Source organism: Astatotilapia calliptera, chromosome 3 (genome assembly GCF_964374335.1).
Source record: "Astatotilapia calliptera chromosome 3, fAstCal68.1, whole genome shotgun sequence".
Lineage (NCBI taxonomy): Eukaryota > Metazoa > Chordata > Actinopteri > Cichliformes > Cichlidae > Astatotilapia > Astatotilapia calliptera.
The window spans coordinates 3220681-3243953 of record NC_137424.1 but is presented as its reverse complement, the minus strand read 5'-3'; the positions used below and the strand labels follow the sequence as shown (position 1 = coordinate 3243953).

Sequence of the window (23273 nt, the reverse complement as noted above, 5' to 3'; positions counted from 1 at the left end):
CACCTAAAAGTACAGAGATTTTAATAAAATTGAATTGAATTGAAAATGCAAACTTCATGGAGAATATTTGTATATCAGGATATATCAATGATAAAGCAGAAACCCATCCAGTCTCTTCCACTAAGACCACAGAGGGACAGACAACCACTCTCACTCACACCTGCATGAAGTTTAGATCACCAGGTAATCTAACTGCATGTCTGTGGACAGTGGGAGGAAACTGTAGAGGACCCAGAGATTAATTCTGTGGGAACACTGGTTATGGAAGCCTTACAGTTACATATGGTTACTGACAATAAACACGACCTTAGAGGCAATTTCAGTAATGAAGACCGAGTTTCTCCCTCCATACAGGATGAAAACATGACATCACAGCAGAGATTTATATTTAAAAAGTGAGAGTGTGCACTGAAAGTGAGATACAAACTTGAACTTAAATTACGAACATCAGAAAAAGATGTAGGTGAAGTCTGGTAGCTGAAGTTTGTGCTTTAAAATAAAACAACCAGACTCCTGGAGTTGGAGACAAGTGAACAAGCTGAGGATAATAAACCTGTCAGAGGGGCTGAAGCATCAGAGCTCATGTTCTTATAGGCTGGGTCTGGATTGTCCTTTGATAAGAGTTACAGAACAAAGTGTGTTTTAGAAATGCTGGAGTGAAACATTAAAACTACCATATATTTACTGAGTGACTGATGATCATTTAATTCACTATTTTAAAAAAAATGTTACAGTGCTCTTTGAACTCAGCATTTCTGATTTATTTCCCATGATTTTAACAATGAAGCGATGACAACATGTTTACTTACAGAGCTTTGTTGGAGGCTTTGACCACTGGCAGCAGCCTCAGAAGAGCCTCCTCTGAAGCAGAGTATTTCTTGAAGTCAAACTCATCCAGATCTTCTTCTGATGACAGTAAGATGAAGGTCAGAGCTGAGCACTGAGCAGGAGACAGTTTACCTGTGGAGAGACTTCCTGAAGTCCTGTATTGTTGGATCTCCTCCACTAGAGAACGATCATTCAGTTCATTCAGACAGTGGATCAGATTGAGGCTTTTCTCTGCAGACAGATTCTCACTGAGCTCCACCTTGATGTACTGGACTGTTTCCTGATTGGTCTGTGAGTTACTTCCTGTTTGTGTCATCAGACCTCGTAGGAGACTCTGATTGGTCTGCAGGGAAAGACCCAGAAGGAAGCGGAGGAACAAGTCCAGGTGTCCATTTGGACTCTGTAAGGCCTTGTTCACAGCACTCTGGTAGAAGGGTTTCTCTGAATATTCTGTTGTTTCAGACTTCTGGGAGGTTTGTTGTTGTTCTTCCAGCAGATTGAGTCCAGAGTTGATGAAGGTCAGATGGACATGAAGAGCAGCCAGAAACTCCTGAACACTCAGATGGATGAAGCAGAACACCTTGTCCTGGTACAGTCCTCTCTCCTCTTTAAAGATCTGTGTGAACACTCCTGAGTACACTGAGGCTGCTCTGATATCGATGCCACACTCTGTCAGGTCTGATTCATAGAAGATCAGGTTTCCTTTCTGCAGCTGATCAAAAGCCAGTTTTCCCAGAGACTCCATCATCTTCCTGCTCTCTGGACTCCAGTGTGGATCTGTCTCAGCTCCTCCATCATACTTGACCATCTTCACTTTGGCCTGAACCACCATGAAGTGGATGTACATCTCAGTCAGGGTGTTGGGCAGCTCTCTTCCCTCTCTGGTTTCCAGCACATCCTCCAGAACTGTAGCAGTGATCCAGCAGAAGACTGGGATGTGGCACATGATGTGGAGGCTTCGTGATGTCTTGATGTGGGAGATGATCCTGCTGGCCTGCTCCTCATCTCTGAATCTCTTCCTGAAGTACTCCTCCTTCTGTGGGTCAGTGAACCCTCTGACCTCTGTCACCATGCCAACACAGTCAGGAGGGATCTGATTGGCTGCTGCAGGTCGTGTGGTTATCCAGAGGCGAGCAGAGGGAAGCAGTTTCCCCCTGATGAGGTTTATCAGCAGCACATCCACTGAGGTGGACTTTCTAGGGTCAGTTAGGATTGTAGTTTTGTGGAAGTCCAGAGGAAGTCGACACTCATCCAGACCATCAAAGATGAACACAACCTGGAAGTCTTCAAAGCTGCAGATTCCTGCTTCTTTGGTTTCAGTAAAGAAGCGATGAACAAGTCCCACCAAGCTGAACTTTTCCTCTTTCAGCACATTCAGCTCTCTGAAAGTGAATGGAAATATGAACTGGATGTCCTGGTTGGCTTTGTCTTCAGCCCAGTCCAGGCTGTATTTCTGTGTTAAGACTGTTTTCCCAATGCCAGCCACTCCCTTTGTCAGCACTGTTCTGATTGGTTCATCTCTTCCAGGTGAGGCTTTAAAGATGTCTTCTTGTCTGATTGTTGTTTCTGGTCTGTCTGGTTTCCTGGATGCTGTTTCAATCTGTCTGACCTCATGTTCATCATTGACCTCTGCAGTCCCTCCCTCTGTGATGTAGAGCTCTGTGTAGATCTGATTCAGAAGGGTTGGGTTTCCTGCTTTAGCGATGCCCTCAAACACACACTGGAACTTCTTCTTCAGGGTGGATTTAAGGTTACACTGACAACGTCCACTGGGAGTTCCTTTAGAAATAAAGAAAAATATATATATTGAATTTAAGTACTTATCAAGGGTACATGACCATTTCTTTCCTGCCCAAATTAAGTGCTTGTGAAGAATCAGGTCAAGTTCTTGCAACATTATGAAATTTTAGTTTTTCCATTAGCTGATATATTTATAGATATCTTCTTACTGCTCAGTAGACGATCAGCCTGCTTATTCAGCTTCATTCTCTTCAGGATGTTTGCTGTGATCTTCACAAATGACTCCTTGCTTGAATTATTATAGTTGAACTTTTTCATTTGTTTTGAACCGAGTTTAGGCTCACACTTTTGATATGACTCTAGAAAAACAAACAAAAACATAATAACAGATCCATCACAGCATTATTAAGCTGTTGCATGGTTTGTTTTTTGTGTGTCTGTCTTTTTCTTCACCATCATGTGTAACTGAAGCCTTTTTTGTATTTATTAATAATTCACCATCACATCCTGTCAGATGTTTAAGTTACTTCATGAGAAATTTTAACTAAGTACATGGGTGTTAAAGTAATGTTTTTCTGTATATCTAACCAGTTTGTAGACATCAAAGGCCTGTTTATTTTTTATTTTAGCAAAACATCCACTGAGGCAAGAATAAATCAACTAATTAGCAAAAACAAAAGAAAGAAAACAATTCGATTCGATTTGAATCTGGGAAATTTTGACAGTCAGAAATCAGTACATTTACATATTTTTGTATCTATAAAAAGGAAGCTGACACACGCAAGACTTTATCAAAGGTGTGAGCGTCACAGCAGATGCCTTTGTGTCAAAGTAGCTGAAGATAAAACATGAAGGTGATTTTCCAGGCCTGGGATTTTATATTCTGCAGTACATCAAAAATGAAAGAAAATCTTGCGTGCTGCACAATATCGTTTATTATTTAGTAACTATTGATATCTACTGCTAGCTAGTTTATTGTGATGGTGCTTTTTTGTGTTATTATGTTGCTCTTTGTTGTTTGCTTTCTCCTCTGTTTTTTTTTCTCCATACAGGTGACCCAGGAGTTTTTTTTTTTTTTTTTCTCTCTTCCCCCCTTCTCACCATCTCTTCTCCCCTTTGGTTTTCTTTCTTTCTCTCCCTCTCTTTCTTTCATTCTTTCTCCCTGTCCTATCCCACAGTTATGTCTGTCCCGTTTGTAGCAACTGAAAATAAAATAAATTCACAATTATAATAAAGGTCAATCAAATGGACCAATATGGCAAGGCCATGATGATCCACTTGGTAAAATAAATCCGCTTGGCATCTTTCTTGGCCTCAAGACAACAATTCTGATGGCTATAGATCCAAACGGGACAAAAAAAACCAAAACAAAAAAACCCGAAAGAAAACCATTAATCAACATATGAACGTTACCTCTGATGTTACAGCGGTTTTATTAGAGACACGGCTGAGCGTTTTGCATAATTTTAAAAAGTTTAAATTTGTTCAGTATTGAACGGCAGAAATTAGGTTTTCTTTTCGGAAGAATGTAAAAGGAAAAAAAAACAGCAGCAGACAGGCTGTAAACAATGGTAGACTTGTGCGTAACAAGCAAGCGAATAATGCAGAAAACAGATTTTTAGACGGGAAACTGTTCTTGAAGTACAGAGAGAGAGAGAGAGCTGTGCATGAAGTGTGATTTTATTGTGGTGGAAGCAAAACAGTAAAAGTCAGAGGGAATTCATGATGATTGATTGATTGATTGATTGGTAATTTATTTCAACATGTGAACAATATACAGGTACATTTAGAAATGAAAATAAGAGAGAAAAAATACTATACAAAATACATACAAAAAAACGTTCTGATTAATTTACATGTTGAAAGGGAGTGGGAAGAAGTAAACACTTATTTAATCCCACCCCTTTGCCATAAATTATCAGTTAATATTTAGTCAGCTTCCTTACTGATATAATGATGTTTATGTTGCTGCTGGTTCGGTCAGTATTGTTTGGAGAGAGATCAAACTAACAGCTTTAGAATCAGCACAAAAAGGGCGTGAACACAAAGCACGGACCCGCCGACACACCAGAATCAGCGAGCTGTCGGCTTTCAGCCCCGACCGTGTCCGTGCCATCAGGTGAGAAAGGCGACATCTCACTGATTCTGGTCCGCGCTGTGTGTTTACGTCTTTGTGCAGAATCCGTGTTCCTGCTCTCATTTACTGTCTTAGCTGTTTGGTGGTTGTTGAAATTTTGTGAGGTTTAACCTGAGATTCTGGCGTTTCGGGCAAAATAAATTTAGATTAAAAAATCGATTCAGGATTTTAATGAATTGATTTCACGTCATCCAAGCCAGAATCGATTTTAATCGATAAATCGATTATAAAAACCCACCCCTAATTATTACCAACCTTGGGTTTAATTTGGACAGTGATTTTAAACTGGAAAGTAAATTATAATTGTTGTCTAGTTTTTCAAAGTATAGCGTTTTTTATTTTAGGCAACTGACAGCAGTGAAATGTTTTCTTTCAAATTCAACATTTTTATTTGTCACACACACAACCACACACACAGTACAACATGTGGTTTCTAGGCAGCACTTTGAAACAGTGATGCATACTTTTATTTCATCCCATCTGGACTACTGTGATTGACTTTATGTGGGAGTCAGTCATTACTCTCGCATGCTCAGCTGGTTCAAAACACCGCTGCATGAAGAACCTATAAAAGAGAGCATGTTACCCCTGTCTTAGCCTCGCTCCACTGGCAGCCTGTATATTTTAGAGTTCATTTTCAAATTGTTGTGTTTAGTTTTACATTTTTCACAGTCTTGCCCTGCCTTACCTTCTTCACGCCTACACACCTCATCAGTCAGCTGACCAGCTCACTCAGATATCCTTCTCTATCATTGTTCATAAGTTATGGACTAACTTGCTGTTACATGTTAGAGAGCCCCCTTCACTGTCCACTTCAAAAACACATCTTAAAACCCATTTTATTCTTTTTGACCCAGTGAGACTCGGTCTGTTTTAGTTATTTGACCTTTTTTATTGTTTTTTTATATCACATGTATTGTTATTATTTAGTATCAATGTACAGCACTTTGTGTCACCTATGGCTGTTTTAAAGTGTATTATAATTAAAGATAGTAGGTAGGTAACTGCTGTTATACTTATGGGCAACTGTTCATTAACTGGGGCTCAGAGCTTAATTACACTGCAGAGCTGAGGATACAGAGATACCACATGGAAACAACCTGAGTTCCTATTGGTCAATGCAGGCTTCGTGTGTTTCTACCTTACCAATGGCTCCTGAGACAAACTAAGGAATTATTACCTTGTGATAAACAGGATGAAGATGCCTGGGCTGAGGGTTTCCCTGTTGGAGTAAAGTACACCATGAATAAGGAACAGTTTGTTTAACAATGAATACATGGCATTGCATGGCTTCAAAATACTCTAAATATAATCTCCAAAAGTTGATTCTGTTCATCTGGACGTAGTGTTTTCTGGGAGAAACGTGTCGTCACTCACCCAGGTGACGTCTTCAGTCTCAGCTGACTGCAGGTTTCAATCTTATAAACAGTACATTTGGATATTGACTGAAACCAGCGCACTGAAGGAACAATGGGCTGGGAGGTCAGTGTCTTCATTGTAATTAAGCAAAATCTCATGACCACTGATTAACAACCACTGATGGCCACGAGTCCCATTGACAGAGTTGGGGAATGGCTGCAATCACAGCATGTAAGATGGTGACAGATGTACGAAACGTTTCTCCCACTGAAAACGCTACATTCAGATGAAAAAACAAATCAACTTTTGGAGATTTACTTACCTGCATGATTGAGCATGCATCAAGATGTCTAAATATAATATTTGTACTCAAACAAATTTAGAAGAGAAAAGACACACAATTGAAAGTTCAGACTAAAACAGCCTCAGTTTTCCATCCATAAACTGTGACAGTGTTGTCCTGATACTGCACTGAGTCATGTCTTTTTTCTCTGACTGACCTTCATTCATCTTCTTTAAAATCAACTCCGCCACCTCCATTACATGGCGAGTAGTGTATGTCTCCACCATAAGATTCACTGTTCCATGACGTCCATCCTTCCTTGCGTTCTCCAGTCGGCTCTTTTTGATGGTTGTGAAATCACCTCCGGGTCCTTTTTCCAGGTACCAGTGGAAGAGTTTCAGCTCCTCTTCTCCCAAATCTTCCAGCCTGTTCAACAACTGCTCCTCAACAGATTTTTCCATCTTTCAACTGTAAAACATGAGAGAGAACATGAATCTCATCACATGTCCAATGAACTGGACATGTGTGTGCTTAATAAACTGGCAAATTACAGCAGGATTTTCCTATCCTCGGTCAGAAGGCACAGGTGACTTATATGATGAAAGAGAGGGTCCACAGCAATGAGAATTAGGGTTCCTTTAATCCAAACATCTTCAGAAGTGAATTCGTGTGAATATATGTATGTGTATGTGTGGTTCTGTAAAATAACAGAAATTACAATTAGCAAACAATTAAAGTCAACCAGACTGGTCTACATAATACAGAAAGGGTTGAACAGAAATGACTAAACACCACCCCCTGGTGGACACAAATGTGCTGCTGCACAGGGATAGACTCCATCTTTACTTTGGGCAGCTCAGTTCACAAGGGTAGCGCCATTTTGGTCAAATCAGCGTGAATATACAGTGTCTCGTGGCTACACAAACCGCTGGAAAACTCTATAAAGGCATCACACAATGTACATAGGCAAGTGTATGATAAGTTACAACCATAGAACAAAAAACTACAAGGCACTTACTTATCATTCACGCACGACACATGTTCAGTACAACAGCCCAGCTCCACCAGCGCTATCACGGTGAACCAGCGCAAACACAAAACAAAGGATGGGAGGAGTGTACCATCTTAGCAGTGGTTAGAGGGGGTCTGTGGAACAGTCTATATACACAAATCACAGGGGTTTTCTACAGCCGCCCCCTAATGTGTATAGCACATTAGTAAACATCAAAAACCCATGTGAATATAACTAAGGACGTTCAGCTGACAGTTCAGGTAACGTGATAAGTTTTGACACAGGCCGTTGGTATTTATGTTCCCCAATGGCGACTTCAGCTACTCGCACCTGTTCATCCGGGCTGGGAAACACCTGTGTTACCTGTCCTACGGGCCAGGAAGCCCGTGGGAGCTGATAGTCCACCACCATGACAGTCTGTCCCACTCTCAAAGGTGGAGTAGTCTGGTTCCACTTCTGGCGAGGCTGCAGTCCAGGCAGGTAGCGCTGAATGAACTGAGTCCAGAACTGGTCCGCTATGACTTGGCTGTGACGCCATTTCCGCCTTCCAAGTTCTTCTCTGGTGCCATAAACTGCCTGGGGAAGGGAAGCATCGCGCCGCCCCATGAGCAACATATTTGGCGTGATCGGGTCAACATCTGCAATATCCGAGGAAACTTATCCCAGTGGCTTGGAATTAAGTATGCCCTCTACTTCAATAAGAACAGTAAGCAACAAATCCTCTGGCACCGCTTGACCTTTGAGGGCAACTTGAAGTGCAGATTTGACTGAACGGATCTCCCGTTCCCAGGCTCCCCCAAAATGTGGAGCATGCGGAGGGTTGAAGTGAAAAGTGATGCTCTGTTCACTGAGCTTCTCCTGCAGTCGTGGCTCCATCACTTTGAATGCCTCCTGCAGCTCTCTGTCTCCTCCTCTGAAATTGGTGCCCTGATCACTCAGTATTTCAAAGGGTTTTCCTCTTCGAGCAATAAATCTGCGCAGAGCCATGAGAAAGGAATCAGTGTCCATACCAGTAAGAAGGTCGAGGTGAATGCAGCGGGTCGTAAGACATTTAAATATAATGCCCCACCGTTTCTCTTGTCTCCTGCCTATCTTTATAGTGAAAGGGCCAAAACAGTCAATTCCTGTGGACCAGAATGGCGGCTGATTTAATCGCAAGCGGGTAGCAGGGAGATCAGACATCTTCGGTGAAACAGGCTTGGCTCTCCACTTCTTACACTCCGAACAGCGATACTGATGCTTCCTTATGGCCTGTCTGCCTCTTAAAATCCAATACCTGCGTCTCAATTCGGCAAAGACACGTTCTGGGCCAGGATGCAAGAGACGTGTATCATAGTCTTTGATGATGAGCTGAGTAGTAGGATGGTCTGGTGACAAAACGATAGGATGCAGAGTGTCAACATCCATCTGCTCTGCTCGCCGGAGACGTCCACCTACTCGTATGAGGCCAAGCTGACTGTCATATTCGGGAGAAAGGTTGCTCAGTCTGCTGTCTTTGTACACCTCTTTCCCAGATTTCAGTGTGTGTACTTCAACAGGGAAGCTTTCTTGTTGCGCCTGTTTGAGAATTTGAACTTCTGTCTCTAGTCGTTGTGCTGCTGACATAGGGAGGCCAGCCGCCCCGTGAGAAGACAGGTGGGTGGCCTGCACCAAATCAGCCCAGGTGTTGTATGCAGGATCAGACTGTGCCAAATCTGTAGTGACATAGGCACAGAAAGCTGATTTCTTTAACTCAGTACTATCTTCAGTGTCTGTACTCACAGTAGGTCGTGCTGGCCACTGCTCAGATGCTTGTCTCAGGAAGGGGGGCCCATCCATCCACTGGCTAGGTTTTGACAGCTCACGTAATGGTTTTCCCCGGGTGATGTCATCTGCTGGGTTCATAGCCGAGGGGACATACCTCCAGCTGGCGGCCTCAGTCAGCTCCTGTATTTCGGCAATACGAGTACCTACAAACACTTTATAGTGGCAGGACTCGGACTGGATCCAGTTCAACACAGTGGTAGAATCGGTCCATAAAGTAGTCTCACTAATGGGCAGAGTAAGCTCACTGAGGAGGAGTCTAGACAGTTGTGCCCCAGCCAGTACGGCACACAGCTCTAAACGGGGAATTGACAGTTTCTTGCGGGGAGCTACACGTGATCTGGCCATGATAAAGGCAGTGTGGACCTCATGTTCTGCTGATTTAAATCTCAAATATGCCACTGCTCCGTAAGCACTCTCTGACGCATCACAGAATACATGCAGCTGGAAAGTTGCCATGCCAAGCCTAAGGTTGGTTCTTGGGGATCTGGTTGGTGTTCAGTCAACCACAGCTCGCAGGTAGGGGACTTTGCTTCAGAGGGGAGATGAGCAATGGCCTCTGGGTAGTTACTTGCCCACTGTCGGATTTCGAAACCACCAGTAGATAGCAACTCTCTGATGTTATCGACAAGTGGTCGTGCCTGCAAAGCAAAGGGCAGAGATTGCAAACAGTTATCGACATAAAATGAGCGCAGCACTGAGTCTAGTACTTGTTCATTGCCATCTTTATGATCCTGCACATGGCGCTGAAGGGCATACGTGGCACAACAGGGGCTGCATGTGGTTCCAAAGGGCAGGACACACCACTCATAAATGTCCGGGCTCCGATTTCTTTCCATATCTCTCCACACGAATCTCAGCAGAGGCCGGTCATGCGGAAGAAGCCGCACCTGATGGAACATACCTCGTATGTCCCCACTCACAGCAACAGGGTGCTCCCTAAATCTCAACAGGACACCTATTAAGGATGGACCGAGAGTTGGACCTGGTAGCAGCTGATCGTTAAGGCAGTCTTGCCTGTATTGGAAGGAACAGTTGAAAACTATCCTAGGCTTATTGTTATGATGCACAATATGATGGGGAATGAACCAGGATTCATCTGTGAGGTTTGCCTCTTCAGGAGTGAGTTTTCTTACATAACCTGCTTGTTCCAGTTTGTGTATTTCTGCATTGTACACAGCCGCTAGATCAGGATCTTTAATCAGGCGCTTCTCTGTGGACCGAAGGAGAGCCATCACTGCGCCATGGTCAGTTCGTAGTTTAGTGGAGTCTCTGCGGCGGAGCAGAGGAGTAGCATAACGAGCTACTCCATCCACCTGTACACTTTCTGTGGTTTTCTGCAGTAACTCCAGTGCCTCTTTGTCTTGTTTAGAGCGAGTTACCTCTTTCTCTGATCGAAAGGGGAGCACATCTAACTGCCACAGCTTCTCAACGTTCTGTCTTAACGCTTGAGAAGGAGATGGTAACAGGGATGTGTGCAGACATGAAGCTTCAGTAGGTAGATGTAGAAAGGTAGCCGGTCCCTGGATTGCCCAACCGAGGTTAGTGTTGACAGCAACAGGGCTGCCTAGTGGACCGACTTTGACAGGTGACAGAGGGGTGATGAGCTGGACATTATCTGAGCCTATAAGAAGCATAGGCTGCACATCCTTAAATGCTTTGATGGGAACGTCGGCCAGATGTGGATATCTCTGACGGAGTATGTCCACTGGGCAGGATTGTTTTGCCAGATTAAGTTCTTTAGCAGTGAAGACACGTCTGATGTGATGTTTGATTTGGGGAGAGCTGGGTGCACTTAGTTCAAAAGAAACGGATGCACCTTGTAACTGTGACACCTCCTGCCTGATGGTTCGTAGTTTGAGGGACTCCTCTGTGATATTTAATTGCAGGTAATGAACCGCTGCAGATAAAACAATAGTCCGCTCTGATCCATCATCAAGAATGGCATAGGTGGACAGAGATCGCCCATTGTTGTGGAGGGTAACTGGGACCACTTTAAGCATGACTCTGCCTGAATGAGTGACTTGGTCCAAATACACCATGCTGGAGGCTGTACTCAATGTCAGGATACTCTTGTTTGAGCGAGAGGCAGCTTCATGAAGGATCTGCAGGTGTTGTTCTCCACAGGTTGCACAAGGTTTCTTCAGATGGCAACTGTCAGGCTGGTGACTCCGACCACATCTCCAGCATCTCTTATTGTCATTAATCCATGTAATAATCTGTGTAGTACTCAGCTTACTGAAGTCAGAACAGGAACTCAAGTAATGTTCTGTACTGCTACAGAAGGGGCAGTAGGGCTTAAATTTCTCTCTTTTCTTCCCTTTCATAGATTCTTTACTGTCAGTAGGGGCTGAAGTGGTATTAGCCGTCGGTGTTGTAGGCTTGTCAGTGCCATAGTAGACTGATGAGGATGTCTTTAATGGTCGTGATGACTTGTCTCTACGATCTGAGCGGGGTTTATCAGATATGTAGTTTTCTGTAGCCCTTCGTGATATCTGTATAGCCTGTGACTTCCTCTCCAACCACTGTGCAAAGTCAGGGAGGGTATAGGTGTTAGCTGAGTCACTCCGCAAGATGCCCTTTGCAAGACAATATTCAGCAAAACTGTCTTGATAGGAGAAGGGGAGTTTACTCAAAAGCCTGTCCACATGGGAGCCACACTCTAGTTCGCTCTTAGCGGCTCCTTCCATGGAGTTTAGTAGTCCCACCAAACTACTAACTGATAGAGCAAAGTCTTCAAACCCTTGTGCATCTCCAGCTTTCACTGTAGGAGCTCTCAAAATGTTGTTAATTTCACCTTGGACTAATTGGCGTGGTTGTCCATAGCGCTGCTGTAGAGCCTGCATTGCTTTAGTGAAGGGCATAGTGTCATGCACATACCTCTTTGCAAGCTGAAACGCAGGAGGAAACTTTAGATGATCCAGAAGTACTTGGAATTTGTAATCCTCTGACAGATGTGGGTGTGGTCCCAAAACTCCATCCAGACCTTTCTTCAGTAGCAGGAAATCACTTTCTTTTCCTGTGGTGAAGCGGATCAGGTTGGGTTTTGGGATGCCATAAGAAGAGGAAATAGCCATCTCCATCAAGTTCGGTCTCTGAGAGGAAAGCAGAGATGAGGAGTGTTGTGGGCTGCTCTGAATTACATCATGCTGTGAACTGACAGGTGGCGGTGCAGCTGGAGCAGGATGCTGATAGGTATACTGTGAGCTAACAGCAGGTGGCAGCACTGGTGTAACGTATGGCTGACTGAGAGGTGGGCCTGAAGTCCAAGGCGGATAACCTGGAAAGGGCATGCCAGGCGGCAGCGTGACAGGGTACTGCATAGTGCCAGGGATACTAAACTGAGCAGCACTGTGTGGCACAGACCACTGTGGGGTTGATGACTGCCAATTCAGGTCTCTTTGTTGATGCCAGGGAGGATGTGACTGTTCTGTTGCTGTAGATGCAGACCGGGGTACCACTGGTGTTGGCTGAGCAGCTGATGGCATAGAAGAGTGGACGTATAAAGGGGACTGAGGAATAGGTCGGTTAACAGGGAGAGTAGGAGCTGTTGACTGTAGTATTTGAGCGTTATCAACATGATGAGCTGTGGAAGGGGAGGTCTGCTGTACAGTATGAGACTGAGGGCCAGGTATTACTGGAGATATGGGAGGGATGTTTTCTAGTCCGCCCATAGGAGGAGCTTGTGTAGGATTATTATCCACAGTTAGTAAAGGCATACTATGGCTCCGGACCTGGGTTTGTAACTGTACTTGGGGGGTTCTTTGGCCAAAGTTCAAAGACACTTGTATAGCGCTCTGTATCTCCCTCATCTGCTCCTGTACCTGAGTAACACACTGCTCCATCCTCCTTATTCTCTCCATCTCTGGTGAGCCGTCGATGCCAGCGGTTTGGTGTATTGGAGTAGCTGCGTTAGTATTCGGTGGAACTGGGTTAGTCGGCTGTGGGGGATAGGTCCAGATGAAGTCATCCAGATATCTTGGAGCCCTATGTGGTCTCCTTTGCCGGGCACCTTGTTGTTCTTCATCATATCGGGATGTCGCCATGTTAGGAAATGCTGTAATTAATCCGGCTCGAAGGACCACTTGAAATGGACATGTGTGTGCTTAATAAACTGGCAAATTACAGCAGGATTTTCCTATCCTCGGTCAGAAGGCACAGGTGACTTATATGATGAAAGAGAGGGTCCACAGCAATGAGAATTAGGGTTCCTTTAATCCAAACATCTTCAGAAGTGAATTCGTGTGAATATATGTATGTGTATGTGTGGTTCTGTAAAATAACAGAAATTACAATTAGCAAACAATTAAAGTCAACCAGACTGGTCTACATAATACAGAAAGGGTTGAACAGAAATGACTAAACACCACCCCCTGGTGGACACAAATGTGCTGCTGCACAGGGATAGACTCCATCTTTACTTTGGGCAGCTCAGTTCACAAGGGTAGCGCCATTTTGGTCAAATCAGCGTGAATATACAGTGTCTCGTGGCTACACAAACCGCTGGAAAACTCTATAAAGGCATCACACAATGTACATAGGCAAGTGTATGATAAGTTACAACCATAGAACAAAAAACTACAAGGCACTTACTTATCATTCACGCACGACACATGTTCAGTACAACAGCCCAGCTCCACCAGCGCTATCACGGTGAACCAGCGCAAACACAAAACAAAGGATGGGAGGAGTGTACCATCTTAGCAGTGGTTAGAGGGGGTCTGTGGAACAGTCTATATACACAAATCACAGGGGTTTTCTACATCCAATGTATTTACTTATTTAGAATATTTTGAGTTTGAGCAGTTTGAGTTCAGGTTTTGTTCTCAGAGCTTTTATTGAGCCATAATGTCTCCTTTTACCTCTTGAGCCCCAGCGCCCCCAGTACAAAGGGGGTGAACTGCCGTTTAACCCTCCAGCTCTCAGGTCTTTTATGCAAATATGGACACGTATCCACAAAAAGCTCAGAATTCGCCCAAAGAATTCACATCAGCTCACACACACTTTCTACCTGCAGAGGAAACACAAATCATTCATGTGCACATCAGCTGAAATCCTCCTTTCATCATGTGTGCTGTCCAAATATCAGCTGCTTCTTTCCTGCTTCATCTCAGTGTCAGCTGAATGCAGTCAGACAGCAGTGTGAGGCAGAGGAAGCTGCCATCAGCTGCTCTGCTATCAGTCCACTACATGTAAACTACTAGAGTAAAGTTTTTAAATAATTCTGTTTCTGTGTCACTAAATAAAGTTTTTAGGGGAAGACATGGATGTGTAAACTTCAAATATCTGCTTTAAAACATATTTTGAAAACGTATATTTGCTCTGGCAGGAAACATAAAAACAGGTAACCACCCACTAAGCAGGAAATATTAATCACAGTGAGAGTAAAGGAGGTAAAGGGCTGTGACGTCATCACGTACGCTGCGTCCTCTGTGGGCTCTGAGTGAACTCAAAGTACAAACTACAAGTACACAAACACGAACGTAGCTCAGAGTGGCGGACACACTTGGCCTCGTTGGTCCAGCTGTGAGTCCGTTACCGTGAACTATGGAGCGGCAGATTTGTGCTGAACTAAGCTGCACACAGCTGATGTTAGCCAGGAAACATTACACACTGACTTTAATGGAGAGACCGGAAATACAAACACACACAGTTTGTTGTGTGAAGAAATCAAACACAAGCTGAACAAGCAGTAAAGTTCCTAAAGACAAACTGTTAACACAGGAGCGATGGTGATGCGTGGAAAAAACCACCTGGTCTCCTTACATACACCTCCCTCAGCCAGTCTTTCATCATTTCCTCATCCATCCAGCCCTTTTCATTTGCCTTAATGATGATTCCTGCTGGAAACTTCTCTTTAGGCAAAGTCTTTCGCTTAAAAATCACCATAGGCGGCAGTTTCTGTCCATTAGCATGGCAGCGAAGCACAACAGTAAAAGAAGACTTTTCATACCCCGTTGTGCGTATCGCTACCGTGCTGGTCCCCTTCTTCTCCACAGTGTGACTCACCGGTAGGGTTGCCAACCGTCCCTTAAAAAACGGAATCGTCCCGTATTTAGAAACAAAAGCACACGTCCCGTATTGAGCTAATAAGGGATGCACTTTGTCCCGTAATACAGTGAGAATCAAAAGTAGTCTGTAACTTTTAATGGAATTAACGCTTTGTTTGAAAACATAATTCCCAGCCCCTCTCCTGCTTTGTGACCAATGAGCTGACAGCACACTTATGACAGTTCGAGTATGACAATTCAGATTACCGCTCATCTCATTGGTCGAGGAAAGGTCGCTTACGGAGAGAATACCGGAAGACAACAGATGACCACAACAACAAGCATGGCCAACAGGGAAACAAACGCCGACACTGCGGTGCAAGTCTCGGACGACAGTACACCTAAAGCTGGGCAGACACTGTGCGATTTTTTTCAGTCAGGTTATTCAGCTCCTGCTCAAACTGCACGATTGACTCGCAGGGGTTAGAAGTTGGTAGGTCACTGTGGCGGAGGCGTGGCCCCGGGCGCAGCTGCAGGGGAGGAGTGGAGCGGAAGGCTCAACAGGGCGGCGCTGCGAGGCCGGTAAGAACAGCTGATGTTGTTTATGGACTGATGATGGTCTCCCTCCGCTGTGTTTATAGTGAGACGAGGAGGAGCGGCCAGAGAGAGATCAGCTGGGCTCGTGAGCTGTCAGACTGTGAGACTGAGTCAGCTGTCATAACGAAAATACGGAATAAATGTGGAAGTTGGCAGTACATACCTGTGTGTGCGTGTGTTTGTGCCTGGCGTATTCCACAAGTGGTGCCGAAACCCAGGAGAGTGCCGGTGGGGGAATGTCCGACCCACAGGCCGCGCCACCCGCCCAGCCTCTGCAATTCTTGGCGCAGATGCTGGCGGAGATGGCGACGATGAGCCGGGACCAGGCGGCCGACCAGCGTGCCCACCTGGCCGCGCTGCGGGAGCAGACGGACCGGCAGACGCAGGTTCTGGAGCGGCTGGTCGGGGCCGCTGCCACGCCGAAGCCCTCGCCACTGTCGGTGGCGGTGCCCCGGATGGGGGACGGGGACGACCCACAGGTTTTCTTGGAGACCTTCCGTGCCACGGCGGAGGCTTGCCAATGGCCGCGGGAGGAGTGGGCTCCGCGGCTGCTTCCCCTGCTCTCCGGGGAGGCACAAACAGCGGCCCTGAGTCTGCCTCCGGCGTCGAGGAGCAGCTTCGCGGACGTGAGCCGGGCGGTGGTGGACAGGCTGGGGCTCACCGCCGAAGACCACCGCCGGCGGTTCCGGGCCTGTCGGCTGGCTACAACGGACCGACCATTCGCCTGGGCCCGGCAGCTGCGCGACGCGGCGGTACGCTGGCTGCAACCGGGGACATCGGAGGGGGAGACGAAGCTGGTGGACAAGGTGGTGCTGGAGCAGTTCACGGAGGGATTGCCAGCGGAGACGGCGAGATGGGTCCGGTGCCACCGGCCCGCAAGCTTGGAGGTAGCGGTGACGCTGGCGGAGGACCACCTTGCCGCTGGAGCAGGGGAACCCGGGGACGCCGGGCGGAGGCCGAACAAACAGGCCCCAGTACCGGCCCCGAGGCGCCGTGTGCCGACACCAGGGCAGGCAGAACGGCTGCCGGCGCTGAGCCCCACTAACCCTTTCGCGGCGTTGGTGCCGTCCAGGGGAACCGAGCCAAGTGGAGCCGCCCCCGAGCCACGGAGAGCAGCACAGACGCCGGGGCCGGAGTGTTGGAAGTGCGGGCAGCCGGGGCACCTGAGGAGGGATTGTCCGCTTATGGAAGTGGGGCAGGTGTTTCGTGTTGCTGGCGCCCCAGCACCCTTCCCCGGTCCAGGAGGGACATACAGTATTCCGGTAAGGACTCGAGGGGGTATACGCCAGGCGTTGGTGGACACGGGCTGCACGCAGACCCTCGTACACCAAAGCGTGGTTCGCCCCGGGGCATTGCTGGAGGCAGAATGGGTGGAGGTGAGGTGTGTGCATGGTGACATTCACAGGTATCCCATAGTGCCGCTGTTATTAAAGTATAAGGGCAAAACGCATAGAGTAACGGCGGCGGTTAGCCCGCGCCTGTCGCACCCCCTGATTCTGGGTACCAATTGGCCGGGGTTTCATCAGCTACTGGGGCAGTACGCGGGGGTGCGATCACGACCGGAAGCGGGGTGTAGCGTGTGCGCGGCGTTCAGCGGTGACGCGGGGTCGTCCGACACTGACTCCGGGGGGGAGGAGCCGGCGGGTCCCTCACGGGACGTCCCGCCGGCCCCGGAAGTGTCCCCCATGGGTGATTTCCCACTGGAGCAGTCTCGTGACGGCACCCTACGCTCAGCCTTTGACCAAGTGATGGCTATTGATGGTCACGTGGTGCGCCCTGAGGCCGCGCAGACCTACCCGCGTTTCGTCTTATTAAACGACCGATTATATCGAGTGAGTCGTGACACTCAGACAGAGGAAACACACACCCAGTTGTTGGTGCCGCAGGGCCGCCGGGAAACGCTTTTCCAGGCGGCCCACTATAACCCCATGGCAGGGCATATGGGCTATGAGAAAACTCTGGAGCGAATAACGGCCCGATTTTATTGGCCGGGCATCCGAGCGGATGTGCGCCGCTGGTGCGCGTCCTGCCCGGACTGCCAACTTGTTAACCAGCCGGCCATACCGAAGGCGCCGCTGCGCCCTCTCCCCCTCATTGAGGTCCCGTTTGAGCGCATCGGCATGGACCTCATCGGGCCGTTTCACCGGAGTGCACGCGGCTACCGCTTTGTGTTAGTCCTGGTGGATTACGCAACGCGGTACCCGGAAGCAGTTCCGCTGCGCACCATCTCTGCAAAGAGTGTGGCGCAGGCACTGTTTCAGGTCATCTCCCGAGTCGGAATCCCGAAAGAGATAATGACTGACCAGGGCACGTCGTTTATGTCTCGTACACTGCGGGAACTGTATGAATTACTGGGCATTAAATCTATTCGGACCAGTGTCTACCACCCTCAGACTGACGGGCTGGTGGAGCGGCTGAATAAGACTTTAAAGTCCATGATTCGGAAGTTCATTAACGAGGATGAACGCAATTGGGATCACTGGCTAGACCCTCTGTTATTCGCAGTGCGGGAGGTGCCCCAGGCCTCCACGGGATTTTCTCCCTTTGAACTGCTGTTCGGCAGGAGGCCACGTGGGGTGCTCGACCTGATTAAAGAAAGCTGGGAGGACGGTCCGAGCCCCGCCAAAAATGAGATTCAGTACGTGTTGGACCTGAGAGCAAAACTCCACACTTTGGGGAGGTTGTCACGGGAGAATTTGCTCCAGGCTCAGCAGCGTCAGCAACGCCTGTATGACAGAGGGGCTAGGCTCAGGCAATTTTCACCGGGAGATAAAGTGCTTGTGTTACTCCCTACTTCCAGCTCGAAGTTGCTCGCCAAGTGGCAAGGACCCTTTGTGGTCACACGGCGAGTCGGGGACGTGGACTATGAGGTCGCTCGGTCGGACAGGGGAGGAGCCACGCAGATTTATCACCTCAATCTCCTCAAACTGTGGCGAGAGGTTGAAACCGCTTCTCTGGTGAGCTTGGTGAAGGAGAGAGATGAGTTGGGGCCTGAGGTGCCAAATTCTATCCTTCCCACCTCCCTCCCTTGTGATGACCATCTCACACAGGCCCAGAGAGCGGATGTTGTCGCGTTGCAACAGCGTTTTGCGCACGTGTTCTCCCCCCTGCCCGGCCGGACGTCCCTCATCGAGCACCATTTCGTGACGCAGCCCGGCGTGACGGTGCGTTCACGGCCCTACAGGCTCCCGGAGCATAAGCGAAAAATCGTGCAGAGGGAATTGGCGGAAATGCTGAGGATGGGAGTAATAGAAGAGTCGCACAGCGCCTGGTGTAGCCCCATCGTTCTGGTGGCGAAGAAGGATGGGTCTATACGGTTCTGTGTCGACTATCGCAGGGTGAACGAAGTGTCACGCTTTGATGCCTACCCCATGCCTCGGGTCGACGAGCTCCTGGACCGGTTAGGCACGGCCCGCTTTTTCACGACACTGGACTTAACCAAGGGCTATTGGCAGATTCCCTTGTCTGCCGAGGCCAGGGAGAAAACGGCCTTCTCCACTCCGTACGGTTTGTACCAGTTCGTGACGCTTCCGTTTGGCCTGTTCGGGGCCCCGGCCACTTTCCAGCGTCTCATGGACCGGGTACTGCGTCCGCACGCAGCGTATGCTGCCGCCTACCTGGATGACGTGATCATCCACAGCGACACCTGGGCGGAGCATGTGCTGCGGGTGGCCGCGGTCCTGGAGTCCCTGAGGGGGGCGGGGCTCACGGCCAATCCGAAGAAGTGCGCGGTTGGACGGAGGGAGGTGCAGTATCTGGGGTACCACCTGGGGGGCGGGCAGGTGCGTCCACAGGTGGAGAAGACGGCGGCTATCGCATCCTGCCCGCGCCCCAGGACGAAAAAGGAGGTGAGACGGTTCTTGGGGTTGGCGGGTTACTATCGTCGCTTTGTGCCGGGGTTTGCGCAGCTAACCAGCCCCCTGACCGATCTCACTCGAAAGGGTGCCCCGGATCTGGTCCAGTGGACGGGGCCGTGCCAGGCGGCGTTTGTGCAGGTGAAAAAGGCTCTCTGTGGGGAGCCGCTGCTTCACACTCCTAACTTTTCCCTCCCTTTTGTTCTGCAGACTGACGCCTCGGACAGAGGGCTGGGAGCCGTTTTGTCCCAGCAGGTGAGGGGGGCCGACCGCCCTGTCCTATACATCAGCCGGAAGCTGGCAGAGCGCGAGCGCCGGTACAGCACCGTGGAGAAGGAGTGCCTGGCCATCCGGTGGGCGGTCGGCTCCCTGCGCTATTACCTCCTGGGACGCTCATTCACCCTCTGTTCGGACCACGCCCCGCTGCAGTGGCTCCACCGCATGAAGGATGCCAACGCCCGGATCACCCGGTGGTATCTGGCGTTGCAGCCCTTTAAGTTCAAGGTGATCCATAGGCCGGGGGCGCAGATGGCAGTGGCCGATTTCCTCTCTCGCTCGCGGGGGGGGGAGTTGGCTCGGCCTGACGGCTCCCCGGCCTCGAACGGGCGGTGGGGGTGTGTGGCGGAGGCGTGGCCCCGGGCGCAGCTGCAGGGGAGGAGTGGAGCGGAAGGCTCAACAGGGCGGCGCTGCGAGGCCGGTAAGAACAGCTGATGTTGTTTATGGACTGATGATGGTCTCCCTCCGCTGTGTTTATAGTGAGACGAGGAGGAGAGGCCAGAGAGAGATCAGCTGGGCTCGTGAGCTGTCAGACTGTGAGACTGAGTCAGCTGTCATAACGAAAATACGGAATAAATGTGGAAGTTGGCAGTACATACCTGTGTGTGCGTGTGTTTGTGCCTGGCGTATTCCACAGTCACGATGCAGGGTCTCACACTATACCGCCCGATGCTCTGATGCGACCTGAGTGCTCAAACTGTGCCTCCATAAAATGAAGGTTATAACAGAAAATCTGTCGCTCGCTCTCCCTCTCTGTTCTGTCTTTCACTCACACAGACACACCACCACCATCAACTTTGCTAAATTGCTAATGAAAAACATTGGTCAGGCAGCTGTGATTGAGCAGCATGTAAATCCAACTGTTTTCACGGTTGTTGTGGTCGTGATAATTTTGTGAGGCCACATGGAAAAGGCTCGGATGAGCTTTCCAAAGTTCTACAAGTTGTGCGTCCATCGCTTGTGTCCAGATCACACGCTGCACAGCCGAGCTGCACCGTCTTTTTCACCGACGTTTACATGTTTGCGCGCGAGCAGTGTGAGCGGCTCACGAGCGATTTATGATCGGGAGCTGCTCGAGGTGTTAATCGCTTCTCGTTACCCCACGTATACTACACGACGCACGATGAAGGCCAAAATCGGGCCGATCACCAAATCGGTCGCATGACTCAAAAATCGTCTCAAAATGGGCCAAAAATCGCACAGTGTAAGCCCAGCATTAGAGCAGCAATGTTTGTTCGCCCAGAGAAAGAAAAAAAGGCTGCGAAAGTACAGGGAGGAATGGGAAAAGGGAAACACTGGGCTGGGAAAATGCACGATAACACCTATAAAGCGCACTGCACTGTGCCAGAGCACTTTTTCCATAGGCATGCTTCTAGTGGTGGGCACATGAAGAACATGAGGGGCGTGAAAGCTCGGGGAACCCTTAACCATTTTTTTTGTCCACCAGGCCACGGCAGAAGCAGATATGGTATGTAAACACTGGTTTGTTTTTTTAAACCCTCTGGTTAAGGTTAATATGGGCATGTGCAGTGAATATCAGCGCTATGTGGCCAGAAGTGTGATAATATAACTTATTTTGTGTAATAAACAACTGCAAGGATAGATGATTACAACAAATAGATCACTAATACGTAAAAGTAATACATAGATTAATAATGATGATGAGTTATGATGCGTAATCATGGGAACAAGCGGGTTTACAAACAGGAGCAGCTGATTAGCTTTAGAAAAGCTGAAATAATACCTCAACTGAAGCCAATTGTACTAAATGCACTATATGTGCACTGTTACAAGGATAATTTTGTTCTATTGCTTTCTATTAATTTATATAATTTTAAGTTAAGCAGGACAGAGTTCTTTTAAAGAAAGATTTACTTATATTCTCAAAAGTTAAGCATGACAGGCTTCTGTTTAAGAAAGAGACCTGTTTTACTGTGTTAATGTTGTCATTTTGAGCTAAAAATAAATGGCTAAATGATCATTTGTTTCCCATATGGTCATATCACAAAGAATATGCATCTGCATAAATCAAATTCAAGTCAAATGGTTAAAAAAATAATTTCACACACAAAAAAAAGAGCTACAAAATTCACCACACTGGGAAGGGTGAACTGGGTTGCCCGGCCCTGGCCACGAGGTGTCCTTTATTTATTTTTCAGGGAGTTGGCAACCCTACTCACCGGGATGTCAAAAGTGAGTGGGACCTCGTCCATGTTTGTGATGTGGCTGGGCTGGATGTGTTTGTCGGCGATGTGTTTGCTGCAGTAGGAGCGGAAGATGGCCAGCTTTTCCTTATAATCCGCTGGAAGTTGCTGCGCTACCGTAGTCCTGGTCCGGATGGAAAAATGGCACCATTTCATAAAACGAAAGCACCAAGACGGGCCTCCTCGGAAATGTTCAATGTTCATCTCTTCAGCTAGTGAAACTGCTTTTAGCCGAATGGTGACCGTCGAAACGCTTCTCCCGCTCGTTCTTTGCTCGATGATCCACCGCTCGAGTCTTTCCTCCAACTCGAGCCACCTCGCCTTATGTCCGCGGAAACTCAGCTGCGTTTTCTTGACCTGCCGGAGCTTGTTTTCCAGCTTCCTCCATTTGCGAACCATCGATTCGTTAACCCTTTACCGCCGATCGGAGCGGGCACGCTCTGTTTTGCGTAACTATTTTTAAATCCCAGTAGCTCTGCAACCACGTAAGCTAGCGCAATCATTTTTTTTGCATATGAAACTGGAGGAGTTGTACTCACATTTCTGCCATCAGCTTGTCCTAAATGTCCTCGGTCACAGTTTCCTTCCACATATAGTTTTGCAAAAACTGGATGAAAATCACTTGCAGCAACAAAAACATGATATTCCAGAAACATGCTTCGCCGATCCGATCAGCTGTTTGTAACACTTCCTACGTCCATCAGCGTGAACTATCACATGACTGCATGACCTGCCCGAAACCGGAAGTGACGTCATTTTGCGGAAATGTAGTTTTTTTACAATCGGGGCTTTATGAGCCTATACTTGTGTTTTAAAAAGTTATGTTTGACTTCATGAATTTCTGTGTCATTTCTGGGATGCTTAGGACTCATATTGCACTGCTGGAAATAGTTTATTTTGATGCATATGCTGCTTTTTTGCAAATTTGCACTATAATATTTATTTTCGTTTTTCCTGCATTGTATAAAAATTGGTGTATTTCAAAAATAAAACTATGAAGACACTCAAAATAAATTTCCTGTGGTGGGAAACTAGTTTGTGCAACTTTTTTGTATTTACAATTTTGAGGGATGAGCCTCTTAAATTTCTCTAACTAGAAATATATGTTAAAAAAACAAAAACGATTTTCAATTTTTTTGTAGTTTATTGCACTTTTTTGCAATTTATGTAATTACTATGCACCTAATGCA

The 23273-nt window shown here is 47.6% G+C and overlaps 2 protein-coding genes across 2 annotated transcripts in view; both read right to left on the bottom strand.

The window, feature by feature from the left end:
• Positions 1 to 23273, bottom strand: part of LOC145423945 (ribonuclease inhibitor-like) — a 141627-nt gene that overhangs the window by 27498 nt on the left and 90856 nt on the right. The gene's annotated exons all lie outside the window — the stretch shown is intronic.
• On the bottom strand, positions 729 to 14273 carry LOC145423771 (protein NLRC3-like). Its single transcript, XM_080296555.1, has 4 exons — positions 14025 to 14273; positions 6565 to 6815; positions 5886 to 5927; positions 729 to 2927 (listed from the first exon to the last, which is right to left on the bottom strand). The coding sequence occupies exon 4, from the start codon at positions 2723 to 2725 to the stop codon at positions 806 to 808; it is 1920 nt and encodes a 639-aa protein (XP_080152681.1). The 5' UTR covers positions 2726 to 2927; positions 5886 to 5927; positions 6565 to 6815; positions 14025 to 14273; the 3' UTR covers positions 729 to 805.